This window comes from Amblyomma americanum, chromosome 1, assembly GCF_052857255.1.
Source record: "Amblyomma americanum isolate KBUSLIRL-KWMA chromosome 1, ASM5285725v1, whole genome shotgun sequence".
NCBI lineage: Eukaryota > Metazoa > Arthropoda > Arachnida > Ixodida > Ixodidae > Amblyomma > Amblyomma americanum.
This window is the reverse complement of record NC_135497.1, coordinates 385,071,149-385,085,277: the sequence shown is the minus strand read 5'-3', so window position 1 is coordinate 385,085,277 and position 14,129 is coordinate 385,071,149. Positions and strand designations below refer to the sequence as shown.

The following is a 14,129-nucleotide window of genomic DNA, read 5'->3' as shown; positions in this document are numbered from 1 at the left end:
GGATATGAAGAATAGCGAAAAATGTTGGCTCTGGCAACTCGATGAGAACAGCATACAACGTTGTCAAGCAAAACCTACAGCACATTCACGTCCCTTCTAACGGTTAATGCGTATTAAATATTTCCGAGAGGATACAACTTAATGGCACCTTCGCGCTCTTACATGAATTCTGAGTGTCAAATGAAACCCGAAGAAGACCGCTGCTACGGGAACAGCAAAACGACAATATATTGGCTGATGGAAACATAACACTACAAGAACTTGATGCTGCACCGTCCGCTGTTGTGGAGATCGCTGCGTTGATGTGTCAATGCACTCCGCCTGAATTCTACTCCAGCAAACAATATGTTTGCCTTTTTCGTTTACAGTTTCACTTGCGCTGTTTCTGTTTCATGTTACGCCGATGTTACCATAATTTTTTTATTGAGTTCCCGTAACGCGTATCGTTTTTGTATCCGAAAAACAAGGAACGTTGGCGCCATTGGTCTCCAATTGGTAACGAAGAGCGACAAGTCACGATTTGAGTACACAGAATCAAAGGATGCGTGGAAAGTAATGCCCAGAAAATATGAAAAAGACTTAAATTGTGTGCCTGCCACCACGTGCCGCATGGGGCTGAACACTGACAATTAAAGCTTGAACCTGGAATGGTTCTTACATCGTAGTGATTTTCCATGTCCATCAGAGCATCTCGATGCAACGCAAGAATATTTTCGCAAGCCAGCTTTGTGGTGCGCGGCTACAGTAGGTCGTCAGCGTCAGCATCTTGGAGCAGCCCCACATCACATTGTATACTTTTCTCACGATTAAAAGTGAATATGTATCCGTCTAAGATAAGTAGCCTTCTTCACAGTAGACCGACATATGGTGCTGGTAAGCGGTGTTCAAGATAGCTTGGCTGGTAGCGAAGCATGTGTAGAAGATGACAGAAATGTGCTCACCAAAGTGCGACGAAGGAATAGGTTCTCTTTACCGCGCACACACACAAAAAAAAGCAACACCAATGCTCTCAGCGCAGTAACTAGTGCAGTTCGTAGTTAATAAATCCTCTGGGATTCAACACCTGCATCAGTTCTTTGCTTGTAGGAGCAACACCTTTTATTAAAGATAAAAATGCCCACAAACATTGACACCAAGCACCTATAAATTTAGGACTGTAAAATTTGAATTTTGAGGAACACCGAACTTCATTCGTCCCAGCAAAGGATGCACCTCTTCGCTAGTAAATGACACTACATATATCGGCTTCTTGGCTGGAATTCACTGGAGCCAGTTAGAAAAAAAATGGGCAAAAGAGGAGAGAAGAGAACGAACTATTGCACGTTTGTGTGCGTGTTCTTGTATTCCGTAATATTTACGGGTATGGTCCATGTGTTGCTAGAAGTTACATGAAAATCAACTTGTATAATGTTGCGTGTTGAGGTAAGGCGCAGGCAACTCACTAATAAAACTGTTTATTGAGCGAACTTGTACTCGAACTAAATTAACGCGGCAGCAGCAGACCAGGCGTGTGCCGACGTACGGTATGGCACGGCGGCCATAGGCTGAGCACATTTTGTGCCTGTGTTATCGCTCTTCCGCGAACCATCGGCGAGCAGACATGTGGCGCTGCAAGGCTTGGTAGTCAGAGCGCAGTCGTCGCGCGAACTGATGTGCAAAGTATGTTGCTGGCTAGATTCTATAAAAGGTATGCCGCTTAGTTCGCGGCAATATCGACCTAGGAGCCAGTGTCTCGTTGACCACGTGAAATACTCATTCAAATGTGAAATTATGCATCTTTTTTCTATTTGGATCATTTTTTAAATATATGGGACCAGTTGTGTTTGTGTATTCGATACTTATTATCTATATCTCTTTACTCAGTTATTATTCAGAGACCTCCTGCCGTCCTACGGGCATTGTCTGAAGAGCTGTAATTAAGCCCATATAGACCAAAGGATTGCGCGCACACCCGACACCAATCATTTTAAAGCGGCAATGCGCAAGGGGATGAAGACAGATGGTCAGTTAACACTTACTAAAGAAAGAAAAATTTTATTCGATTGGTGAAAAACAACAATTTTGTAGTTATGTTAAGAGGTACTTTTGTTGCATGGGAAAAAAACAGGAAGACGGAGAGCCAATAAGTTTCTTCTTTTTGACCTAGTATACGGACTTTTATTTTGAAAGCAAAGGTATGCCCCCTTGTGTTTATTGCTGAAGGGTACTCACATATCGCACACCTGAAGGGAATTACTCACAAGGAGAGACATATACGAGATGTCCCGTTATTTTGTGTCCTCATAAAATTATTCTGCTCAAATCTATCAATGACAACCTCTGCGCATCTTCAGATTCTCCCCATTTTTCTTAAGTTAAAAACGACAGACGTCTTCTTTGGCTAAGCCTGGCGACCTAGCACCAAACACACTGCATCTGAATCTAGCCGTTTCAGTAAGTATTCTTCGGAAGAAAGTATGTATGTATGATCATTTTTAAAGCTGCTACGATTCCTTCGAGAGTCCCCGTCCCGTCTTCACAACCAACAAGCCTTAGGAAAGTGCGTCTGTGTGAGAGCTCTTCATGGCGTAGAGCGGACAATATGTACACGTGGAGGAAAGTACTTATTTCGGTCACAGCAATCAGCTCGGTTAAAAGACCATCTCCGCTGAAGTGGAAACGAGGTTAGTTCACAAATATCGTGAAGCTCCTTCTCTGTATCCCTAGCATGAGCAGAAAAACGGGAGATGACGCGGTGTAACGTTGGAATTTATGCGGCATACTGCCGCGTAGGCACCAGCCTGTCTACTTAGAGTAGGCGACTTCAGAGTTGTCCACCTCACGCTTTGAGGGCCCAACGTAACCTTAAGCAAATGCTTCCTTGTGGCGTTCTAGACGGGAAGAATTATTTCTGACCTAAGTTTTACTCCCCAGCTTTATAACACTGCCTTCGTCGTTTTACGTTCTTTTACGTACGTTTATCCTCTTTCGGCATTTTCAAGAGGAACCTATGCAATCTCAACGCAAAGGCGTGTTACACCAAAATGCAGCCTAAAATGTGGCATATTAGCCTTGCTACTTGCGCAACAGCAGCGCCACTCTCGTTTAAATGTCGCATATGCGGTAGCCAAGGCATTCTCCTCCTAACTTCCGGCGCATCCGGCTGTGCACTGGCGGCTAGATATTCAATAATGCAGTCTATGCACACCAAGGCTATGCGAGCTGAGTGCGCATTTCGAGACGGCTGTGCAAATCTGGACGGTTGAGAGGCACTCAGTGCAAGGTGACGAAGCGAGGGGGAAGAGCGAGGACGGTGAGCAAGAGCACCATGGCTGGGTCGATACCACGGGTGCGGCGTCCGGTGAGAGATAAAGCACTTGTGCCCCGGGAGCACGAAAGAGACCTGGGCCAAAAATGCAGGCCGTTGGCAAAAGCATGGGTCGCCGTCAAATGCGTTTCACCGCGGTATTCACGTTCTTACGTATTCTTTTTCATTTTTTTAAATCTAACCGACTCTTTTTTTTATTCACGACCATGAGCGGTGCATTCTAGAATCCAAAGAACTGCGAATAGAGAGGGAAGCAGGGCCCATTAGGATGCATTTAATACATGATTCTTCGTAGCGCACAGAGCATTCCGGTTGGATCTTTGATTCCTAGCACGGAGTATTCGTTTTAAAAGCATATTCAAGCGGTACATCCTGAATCGTTAACTTTTGTGTGTCGTTCTCAATTAAAAACAAAGGCTGCCACGTCTGGAAGACGTTGAAGTAACGAGCGTTAGCTTTATTGTCCAAGCGTAAAACGGGAGTCTTTCCGCATCCAGCGGGGCCAGTGAAGAAAACCCTGAGTGGTCTGGAAAAGTAACAACTTTTCGACCTAGCGGAGCGATCGACGCCTAGCATCACCTATCAGAGAAATTAGGATGCATGTCTACCCGTTGTCGAGTTACACCCCCTCATCATCATCATCATCAGCCTGACTACCCCCACTGCAGGGCAAAGGCCTCTACCTTGTCTCTCCAATTAACCCTGTCCTTGGCCAGCTGCGCTCACCCTATGTCTGCAAGCTTCCTAATCCCATCCGCCCACCTAACCATCTGCCGCCCCCGATACGCTTGCTTTCTCTTAGAGTCCACTCCGTTACCATTAAGGACTAGCATTTACCTCGCCTTCGCAGTACATGCCCTGCCCAAGCCCATTTCTTCCTTTTGATTTCGACTAGGATATCATTAACACGCGTTTGTTCCCTTACCCCCTCTGCCTGCTTCCGGTCTCTTAATGTTACACCTATCATTTTTCTTTCCATGACTCGCTGTGTTGTCCTTAACTTAAGCTGAACCCTTTTCGTTAGCCTCCACGTGTCTGCCCTGTAGGTGAGTACCGGTAAGATACAGCTGTTGTACACTTTTCTTCTACTATTACCCTGATGATCTAAGAGAACCTACTACTGATGATCTGAGAGAACCTGCCATATGCGCTTCACCGCAATCTTATCCTTCTAGTTATTTCCCTCTCTTGATCCGGATCAGCTGTCACTACCTGCCCTAAAGAGACTTATTCCTTAACCACTTCCAGCACCTCGCTTCCCCCTCAAGATACGTCCCAAATGGAAATTGCTTCGTTTGGGGGTTCAAGGTGGGCCTACAATTTGGCTTACGGTGCGATATGGTAACGCTTCAATTAGTAATTGCATGTATACAATGTTTACCTGTAATTTAATTGTGGCTTTATTAGGGTTTTATTTGCCTACCAAAGTCGGTACACAACTGTCCCCGGATGGGGGCCGCTTGCTGTAGGCATATATATAGCAAAACGAATGTATACGTACATAGCGGTCCCGCAACGGGAGTTTTCGTACCCGTTATACGGTATATTTTGGGGGGAGGGGATGAGGGAGGAAAGAGATGGGAGGGCGCAACCAATTTTAACGGCCGCCATCTTGGATTTGAGAAACCGAAACTGTGCCGCCATTTCGTCCCCTGACGTCATACTCACATAGTTCTACCTCTATCCACCATATTGGACCGTGACGTCATCATTGGCACGTGGCAGGTGGTTGTTTATATCATGCTATTGAAGATAGCGCTACAAGTCTCAATGCGAGATGTGCTGTTTTCTAGTTGCTGCCACAGATCGCGCATTGATCTCAGGGTGGTAGCAGATCCCACGAAATCTCAAAACATGATGAGTAGTTGCTGCTACAGATGGCGGTGTGATCTCAGGGTGGTAGCACACCCCCGAAGACTCGAAAATGATGCCTAAGAGCTAACGCTCTGCGTTAATGTCCGGATTAGAGAACATGAAAGAAATGTAGAGGAAGATAAAGAAGGGCCAAACATGCCTAAGCATATTAGGTCCTGCCCGTCACGCTCCTTTGAGCCAAGTTTTTCAGGGGCGCGGATTCTAGCTACCGGTAAAGATACGAAAGCCCGGGAATTAGTTGAGGCTTTTTTTATCGGAGAGAAAGGAAGCATGTGCGTCAGCGACCCATCCGTATCTTTGTATAAGGCTGAAAGGCAATTTTTAACCAGTGCACTTGCATATCGATCTTGATCTGATTGTGTTCCTTGCGTCTCAGACAGCTATATAAGTGTATGTGGTGTGCCTCCGAATAAATCAGTTGTAAGTGGCGCTTTGTACCGTATCCTTCCTTTTGTCTGTGTGTGTTCGCCCCTAATACCTAAGGTGAGTTCAAAGAGCAGTTTCTTGTATTACTTTGCGCTTGATGTGAAGCTAACGCAGATGCTATTCTACATTCAGGGTCTTTTGTAGTAACACGGAAAATTGAACTAGCTTGTAGGGTATGTTCGCAGAAACAGCGCTGAAAGACAAGTGACGAGCAAGAAGACGGGACGAGCACTGTCTTGCCATTTTTTGTCTTTCAGTGCTGTTTCTACGAACTAATCTTTTGTATTATCTTCTGCATTGTGCCGTCACTTGTCTCTGTCCTGTCTTTTACTTATCTGGCTGCGGGACTGTTCAAGCGCCGATCGTTCTGTCCGCTGTTTCAAAGCCCGTCACCACTTTTTTCCCCTTTTTACGCTTACAACGACCAGTGTTGCTTCCAGTTCTTGCACTAACACCAAGCCAAACCAGAAGGAACTTGACCAGAAAGGTAGCGGCACTCAGATTCGTTCTTTGCCGATTCCTAGATCTTCCAAGCCAGCGCATGTGCTTTATCACAGTTGCCGAGCGCGTTGAAGGAAATGTGTAAGAAATAAAACTCTTCACTCAAAGGACAGTCTTGTATCATGCATGTTTACGGCTGCATTAATATAAGAATGCAAAATGCAGGCGCTACCGTTTCAACAGAGCACGCGGGCCAAGAAGGATAGCGCAGGTATGCTCCTGACGGCATCTGCGTTTCCCCACCGGGCAATGCTTCAGCGTTCTGCACGCTGCAACGTCGCGCCGGTACGCGCATTGCTGTCGCTGAGAATGGGCGCACTGTCACTGCCGCGGGTGAAGAAACTTTCCGAGCGTGACCTTTAAAATCACAAATAACAACACATTTTCAGCCCAGCACGCGAAATGCTTTTTTCGACAAACTGCCGACGGCAATAACCATTGCATATGGGGCGCATAAACTCAAGCAGGCAGTCTTCCACGTTCATTCGAAGTTTTTTTTTGCCTTTTCTCAGTGTCTCTGCCCTCTATCTTTATTTATTCTTTAAATTGAGCTTGAATACGAACCTTCTTGGTCCATTAAGCCAAGCTGGACAGCTCGCCACGACTGTCAGGGCGTTCTTTACAGCGGATGACAAATGGCAGTGCAGAAGAAAGGGTCCGTAATGGGCGCCACAAACGCGGCCGTCGCCAGCAGTAATTCCTGCACTGCGATACAGGCAGCTTAATCTCGCGGACACAAATATCGGCACGCCTCTCGGGGGACGTAGAGGACGGAGGGGGGGGGGGGGGGGGAGTAGACGGTGGTCAGAGAGCAAAATTACTTCTCTACTGCCGAACATTACAGCCCGAGCCATCAGCATGCCCTAGTGAATTTGGGTGAGATTTCTCGACAGACACTCTTTATTTTGTATGAAGAAGACTATTCCCTGCAGACGCTGCAAACAATTGCTCGCACTTTTCTGCAAATAGCATGAGGCATTCCTTCAACTGATTAAGCTGTTACACAGTACTAAATTTAAACTGGACATGATGCAAGTGCGTAAATCTCTGAATGCTTCGCTGGTGATTTGAGACAGATGTCGAAATACTGATTGTTTTCTGTCTGTGTTTTGTTCTCACCAAGAGATGCTAGTTTTGATATCCTAGCGGTAGCTCTAATCACGCGAGTACATTTGTCCAGCTCGTCAGGAGCTCCCAAGAAAGCGCTCATTACGCTTCTGTACGCCTCCTGTTCCTTCCGTTGATACATTGATTCTCGTGATGCGGAAACTCTACCCAACAAAGTTTAATACGAACTCTGGGAGGACTCCTCGACCACACCGTGCTTTTCTACGAAATAAAGCCAACGTCGTCTAAAAAGAGATCGCTTTATTTAAATTGCTCACTGAGACCTGGTTCGCATGCCTTTGTCTTTTGCTACAAGGCTGAAGTCGTCTGACGCACCAGTGACTCCGGCCAACGAACAGTTAATTCGCTCATTGGTCGTTGCCTAATCGCGAGTTATTGTTTATCATCAGGATCTAACGCATGCGCACGCGAAGGCGTACTTCTGGCGTGATTGGTAAACAGGCAAACAGTACTCATCGAAAGTAGTATGTACTCTCTGAAACCTGCAAACTCCCCTCCTTTCAACCCCCCCCCCCCCGACCTCCGGCCACAGTTTCACAATTTCGAGGTACCTGAAAGCAGTGTGTAAATAGACGGAGCTGGATCATCTTGGCTTGTCCGCTCGTCGCGGACTCGTTACGTTTCCACGCCGGCATAAAGCGAGGGGGGAATGGAGGGAGTGCGGAAACGGGCGTGGCAACGGTTCCGGACGCGCGCGTGAAGGCTTGAGATCAGAGACACCTATGCGGCCCACATAGTACAGCCCCAGACAGGTGTTTAGGCTTCACACCCGCTTCCGACGCTTCAGAACGCCGGCGCTCATGCAGGAGCACCCTGCTCAGTTCATTAGCGACGCAGCGGGTGGCCTGTCGCGTGACGTACAATGGCAATCTTTCTGACGCCGTCCGCGAGGAAAAGTGTGCGCCCGCCTTTTAAGGATATTTACACTGCTGCCCATTCCTGCGCCTCTCTTTTCTGAGTCAGCTTCCTGTGCTTCTTTGTTCGGGGCGTCCGTGGGAACCCCTTTGTCCGCGGAGGTCGTGTGCCCTCCTAATTAACGCCGTTTAGCGGAGCCGGTAGCTCGACGCAAGCAGCACTCTGGGTGCTGCCTGACCTTTCTTCAGTTATTTCCTTTTATTTCCCCCGGGCGCCGGTGTTCCCCCCCCCCCCCCTCCCATCCCTCCTTGGAGTCCTGCGAATGTGCTTGCGCATCGCTCAACCGCCGAGAAAGCCGAGACCGCGCGAAGCGATAAAGAAGGACCAAGGCATCTCTCCCTCGTCCCCCATCTTCCTCTGGCCTCTCTGCCGAACGCTCGCGTCGCCATTCTCCCGCCCGCCGTCGCTGCATTGCGGCGTTGATAAATGGCGGCTCCCCGAGGAGGTTTTTGTGCGTCCTCGGAGCGGGAGCCTGCTTTGTCTTACCATGTGTCTAACTGTGCTCGCAGAGCCGTCGACAGGCGCTCACCTTCGCTCTGCTCCTCCTTCGACGACGTGCACTTGCGCAACTATGCGAGCAGTGGCAACAAAGGAGGAAGGCCTGAGCAAGTTAGAGGAAGAGAAGTTGCGCGAGAAGCGGAGAAGAAAGAACTGGGTGAAGATGGGTAATCGTGATGCGGAGGACGTTTGCGTTTATACAGAGAGAGTGCCGTCTTGGAGGAGTAAGATGTATCGTAGCGTTAGACCCTGCATTGCTGCGTTTTGCTCTTCTTGTTCGCGTGACAGAAGAGGCCTTAGTCGCAAAGCATCGCAAAAAAAGGATGCTTTGCGCCAGGTTGATTAACGGGCAGAAGTGCACTGGTGGCTTACTTTGTAGGGCATTTATTTAAATGGGCTGCAGAAAGCCTCGCAACGAGGCATTCTTGCAGAAGCTTCATTAAATTTTAAATGAACTAAACTTGTAAACCTCTCTTCGGAAGTGAGAAATGGAAGGCAGACATCGTGCGCACGTCCTACAGAAGTACGCCTCAAGCAGTCTCATGAATATGTGTCTACAATGGGGCTTCACTCATGCACTTGCCGTAGATTTTAACAAACTCCTAATAAGCTTCAGGGATAATACTGCATTTAGACATGTTGTGTTTTTTTTATGCTGCTCAGAAGCTGTATCTTTGCACGGAGAGGCTCCACTGTAAACCTCTTAGGTTGCACGGGCCCCCGTAAATGCTTAACGACTAATAATCTTCGCTTGCTTGGTCATGGACGCATCACCTGGTTTGACTCGTGCAGGCCTTCTCTTATTTAAGTGGTACTTCCAACTACCACACTTCCAGCAGACTCCGCATGAGTTTACTATATATTTTTTGTATCTAGCCTCATTTGAAGCTATTTCTAGCCAGTGGACACAGTCTTTGAATTTTTTAGAGCCGAAAAATAACCGTACATTATAATTTTGTGGCATACGTTTCGAACGGCGTCCAAAATTGTTTGTGCGTGGCGGTACCAGCGGTTTCTTCATTATGCTGCTCAGCTGTCTTGCAGGCCATGCCTTTTGCATTTTCAGAAGGGAGTGGCCTGTATTGGCAAAATATTAGTAAAGAAATTAATTTCTAGGTTGTGGGACCTAAAATTTAGTTGTAAAAAATATGGACATTTCTTCGTGCTCGTTAAAATTGTCGCCATCTATCAGCTCGTGCTCTTTGCCCAAAGGTAGAGGAAAATTCCCTTGCGTCAGCATGACAACATTATTTTGGTGCTAGTGCTTAGTGCTCCATCAACAAGCACTGAGATAGGAAATATTTACTCTCTGTGGTTGTGCCTTTTCTTCGTCACCGCATCCATCCGCACAATACCATGAAAAACCCTACGAGTGCAAGAGGCAACACGGTCAAACTAAAATACAACCTCCCCTGAAAATAACAGCCATTGGGAGAGCAGCCTAACCGCGGCAACGACTTACGTTCATTACAATTTTTGTTTCACTGACGATACGAAAAAGAGTAAATGTTATATGCATACGGCGCAGTCTTAAGCAATCAGGCGAGAAAATGGTCCTCTCGTGTGACCACACCTTGCCTTGCTGCTAATCTGCTCAAGAGTGCCTTTGTTGGGAAATGAAGCGGTTCGCCAGGTCCTTGCTGATAGGACTATTGTTCCGTTCTTAGTAACCTGAATGGAGGTAACAATGGACCTGCAAATATTTACGTCCCTTCCGCAGCTCGGGGCACAGTGATCCAGGTTTGTCAAACCGGTGCAGCCACGGCGCAGGAGCGGGCACCTTCCTCTAAGGGAATTCGATTAGTTTTGTCGGATGATAAACTCCACAGAAATCACACGGTGCACCGTCGGCAGCGCCTTAATGTACAAGCCTTAGCAGAATTGTTATCGAGGGCGCAAGGGTAGGTCTCCTAGGAAAGAGCTTTGCAAGCAGACTGATGGGCACGAAAGGCTGGCCGAAACTGCAATGGTGCGAGCATTTGTCGCGAGTAAATAAGGCCTCGAAGGCAAGCTTTCGCCACAGATGTCTCCAGAGAAGGGGCTTTTACGAACATGAACTTCATTTTTAATGTTCGTAGCGTCCCCCCCCCCCCTCCTTCGTTCTCAGCTAGGCAAAACTTTTATCCGTAATTAGGTCTGCGCCGCTCAGAATGAAGGCAAACCATGCGTGCTCATGTCACTCCAACTTTTCTGAGCAGTCACTTTTTTTCACTCCCGGAACTCGTATCTCTCTCGTCCCCATAGCAGCCACGAGCGGCAGTCGCACGGTCTCGTGACCACACATTACGTACCGCATGATGCTGGCGTCGCTCATGGCGAAAGGACGGTGCGTCTCGCCGCGCGGGTAAGCTCGTTTCTGTTTTGGCGGTGGGCCTTGCTTAAGAGCAGGGCGTGGGCAAGGCAGAATCGTTGTGGAAGCTACTGGCTGAGGGCAACTCTCAGGTTCGGCACGTTCCGCGCTGATGGGAGGGTGCAGGTATGGAGAGCGGTCCTTCTAATTGCTGACGTTCCAGACGCCGCAACACAAGACGGCCCCGCATGCAACGAAGTGTAGGGCAGCAGTGATAGGCTGCCCAAGCGACTATGAAAACAGCATCGTGCCGGAAGAATCCCACGACGCAACAATTTGTAATTAGGAAAATTGTATAATGGCAGTAAGTTCCAGACTATACGTAATATGTGACATTATACTACACTTCGTATGTTATGCTATGCTTGTGCTGCGTGAGGTGATTGCAGTGGGTAGGAAAATATTAGGGGGAGCCTGGAACCCCAAGACATCGCAATCACGCAGCCCACGCAGCATGTGGCACTCATCGCCCGCAGAGTTTCGCGATTCACGCACCATAGCATTTGCTTCTATTTTGTTTTTAGTGTGTTATCTGTTTTCCGCCATCGCAAGAAATCATCATTTCATGCTAAGCACTCAGGCAAATCTTGACTACGCTTTTTGGCCGCCGCAATATTGCGCACGAGTGATCACGGTCTCTGGTTGCCGATTCTGCGACATGCAGAGCCGCTGGCAGGAAAATGAAAGTGTTACCTTGAGGTTCCCGAGCAATGTTCATGTAGAGCGCTTCCGAAAATTTTGGCGACTGTGGTTGTCATGAATACATACATAGGCGTGTGTTGCAATCGCAGCCACCAAGCTGGTTTGTTTTCGTCCAGAAAACAAGTACATCCGAATGAACGGTTCAGTTCCAAAGCATTTTTGAGCCTGCGCTTCTGCCTGTCGTTTTATCCGCACTACGAGAAAATAGCCGAAAATACTTGAACGGCATGCCTTGCAAATGCTCCCTGACCGTGGCACCTGTAGCTGTAATGAGCACGCGGCCGCGCAGCGATGCAGTGATTGTCGCTCCTGGTTTTACGGTTAAGGACCTTGAGGAGGTACTGCGCTATTAATCACAAGCACGCGCTAACGTATTAATGCAGTCCTTTCGACCATATACACGTGCTATCGCTGCCTCGACACTGACCAGCTGGGTTTAGAAGTTTTCCAACAGGTCCTTCAAACGTACCTGTTCGCTGATTTTAAATGCTAGGATAAGCGCCACTAAATCAAAAGCGCTATGAATTTCGACCACATGAATCCCGGGGACAAAAATAGAATTAAAAGTTTCTCATCTCAACTGCTGTTTCATATGCCAAAACCATGGTGCGGAAATGTAAAGGCGCCAAAACCTTGACGCGGCAAAGACCAGCTATTCATCGAAATAGCAATGCAATACTTTATATCTCAGCATGGGGTTTTTCAAACGATTTATTTCATATTGTTACACCCGTGTTTTAATTCACTGGCTCATAGCTAGCAGAACAAGCCGCAGCGGTTGATCGGTTGTTTGGCGCTCGGCTGGTCACCCGAAAGACGCGCGTTCGATCCGGGCCGCGGCGGTCGAATTTTGACGGAGACGACACTCTAGTGCAGCGTGTACTGTGCGATGTCAGTGTACGTTCAAGAACCCCAGGTGGTCGAAATTTCCGAGCCCTTTCAAACTCTCCCTGATCACAGCACTGTCAAATAGGATGATCCCGAAGGCATGCCGGATTCGCTGAAAACGAGGCAGTCCATGATGAAGCTCACGCGATAAGCAGCCTAGAGGACCAACCAACACCCCACCTCGAACCCCCTCCATACACATATTGCGTTAGACCGGAGAGCCAGCGACTTACTCGTTGGATCCAACCCCTATTCAATAAAAAGCTGACCTGTGCGGAAGCGATAGCATGGCGATTAATTCAAATTCTTTTCCAAACTATTACAAGTACAGAAAAATGTACCCCACACAATACCAGCACACTTAACCCTAGTCCCACACTTGCCCGTTCCGCACTTTACCACATCGTGTGGGGATGCAAGGGTAAACCCAAACACTTAAAGACGCCAGAGAAGTCATTTTAGTAGTGGTAGGCTCTACTTACCAGCGACATCCTGGAGAGCCAACTAGCGCTCAATCAGCAAGTTCGTACGCCAGCCCTGGCTATAGGAGTCTTGGAAAAAAGGCCCCATCCACCTGACCTAAAGCCGATCTTCAGTATGGTCAAATAAAGTTTTCCCTCCTCTTCCCACCTTCCTAGCCTTTTTTTTTCAAGCTAATTGTTTGTTTCCTGAAAATATGCGTTGTGGTAAAAAAAGAAGAAGAAAAGTTTACTTGCCGCGGATGTGAGATTCAAGTTTAGTAAAGGAGCCTAGACAGAACTTCAGCTTACCCTGTAACGGGCATTTACTTTTTCCTGGGGCCATAATGGATTGTTCCTCTTCTTGAGCGTCAGGAGTTACGATCGTACTTAAGCCATTAGACAGTTTTAGTGCAGCGGACGTTTCTTGATTGCTCGCGTAGTGGAATAGCAGCTGCAGAATTTGCAAGCGCATAACACTAACAGAGAAATAGCGTTACCGCTCGTACGCAATTTCTAGAAGTTAGCGTTGAGTCCTTTGCGTACTTAGCGTGAAAACATGGCGACATCCTTGCAAGCGGGATCTGCCCGCTCATCCAAATAAGAATCGTTGCGGTTCTCGTCGGCAAATTTAGCGGGAACTACTGGTGTTGCTTTCTTTCGCTGTGACTAAACCTGGTTACACGACAAAGGGTAAACTTTAATTAAGCACAGTTTTTGAGTCACCCTCGTCAGTATGAACGCCTAGCCCTACTGAGGTATTCAGCTTGCGTTGCGGCCGCCTACAATTGCTCGTAACTTAAAACAAGAAGGTTTCGTACTCTTTCCGGGTATTTTATGATTTAAATAATTTACCGCGGTCATTTATATTAATTTGGCCTCAGTTTTTTTAGAATTTCAGAACCTCCTGTAATGTAGCCAACTCCCCCCCCCCCCCCCCTAAAGAAACCCCGCAAGAGGTCATTTTTGAAACAGGTTAATTCGTAATCGTCTTAAATGCACAAAAGAGGCGCTACTTCGGCTCAATAGTTATGGTGCTCGGCTGCTGACCCGTAAGACGCGGGTTCGATCTCGGCCGCGG

The 14,129-nt window shown here is 47.6% G+C and overlaps 1 protein-coding gene across 1 annotated transcript in view; it reads right to left on the bottom strand.

Annotated features, from left to right (window-relative positions):
• Positions 1 to 13,081, bottom strand: part of LOC144122935 (RYamide receptor-like) — a 94,535-nt gene extending 81,454 nt beyond the window's left edge. The window contains exons 1-2 of the mRNA XM_077655892.1: positions 13,073 to 13,081; positions 8,639 to 8,721 (exon numbers count right to left, since the gene is read on the bottom strand). Of these exons, the coding sequence (XP_077512018.1) occupies positions 8,639 to 8,721; positions 13,073 to 13,081 (92 nt within the window). The remainder of the gene's footprint in view (positions 1 to 8,638; positions 8,722 to 13,072) is intronic.
• Positions 13,082 to 14,129: the final 1,048 nt, after the last annotated feature.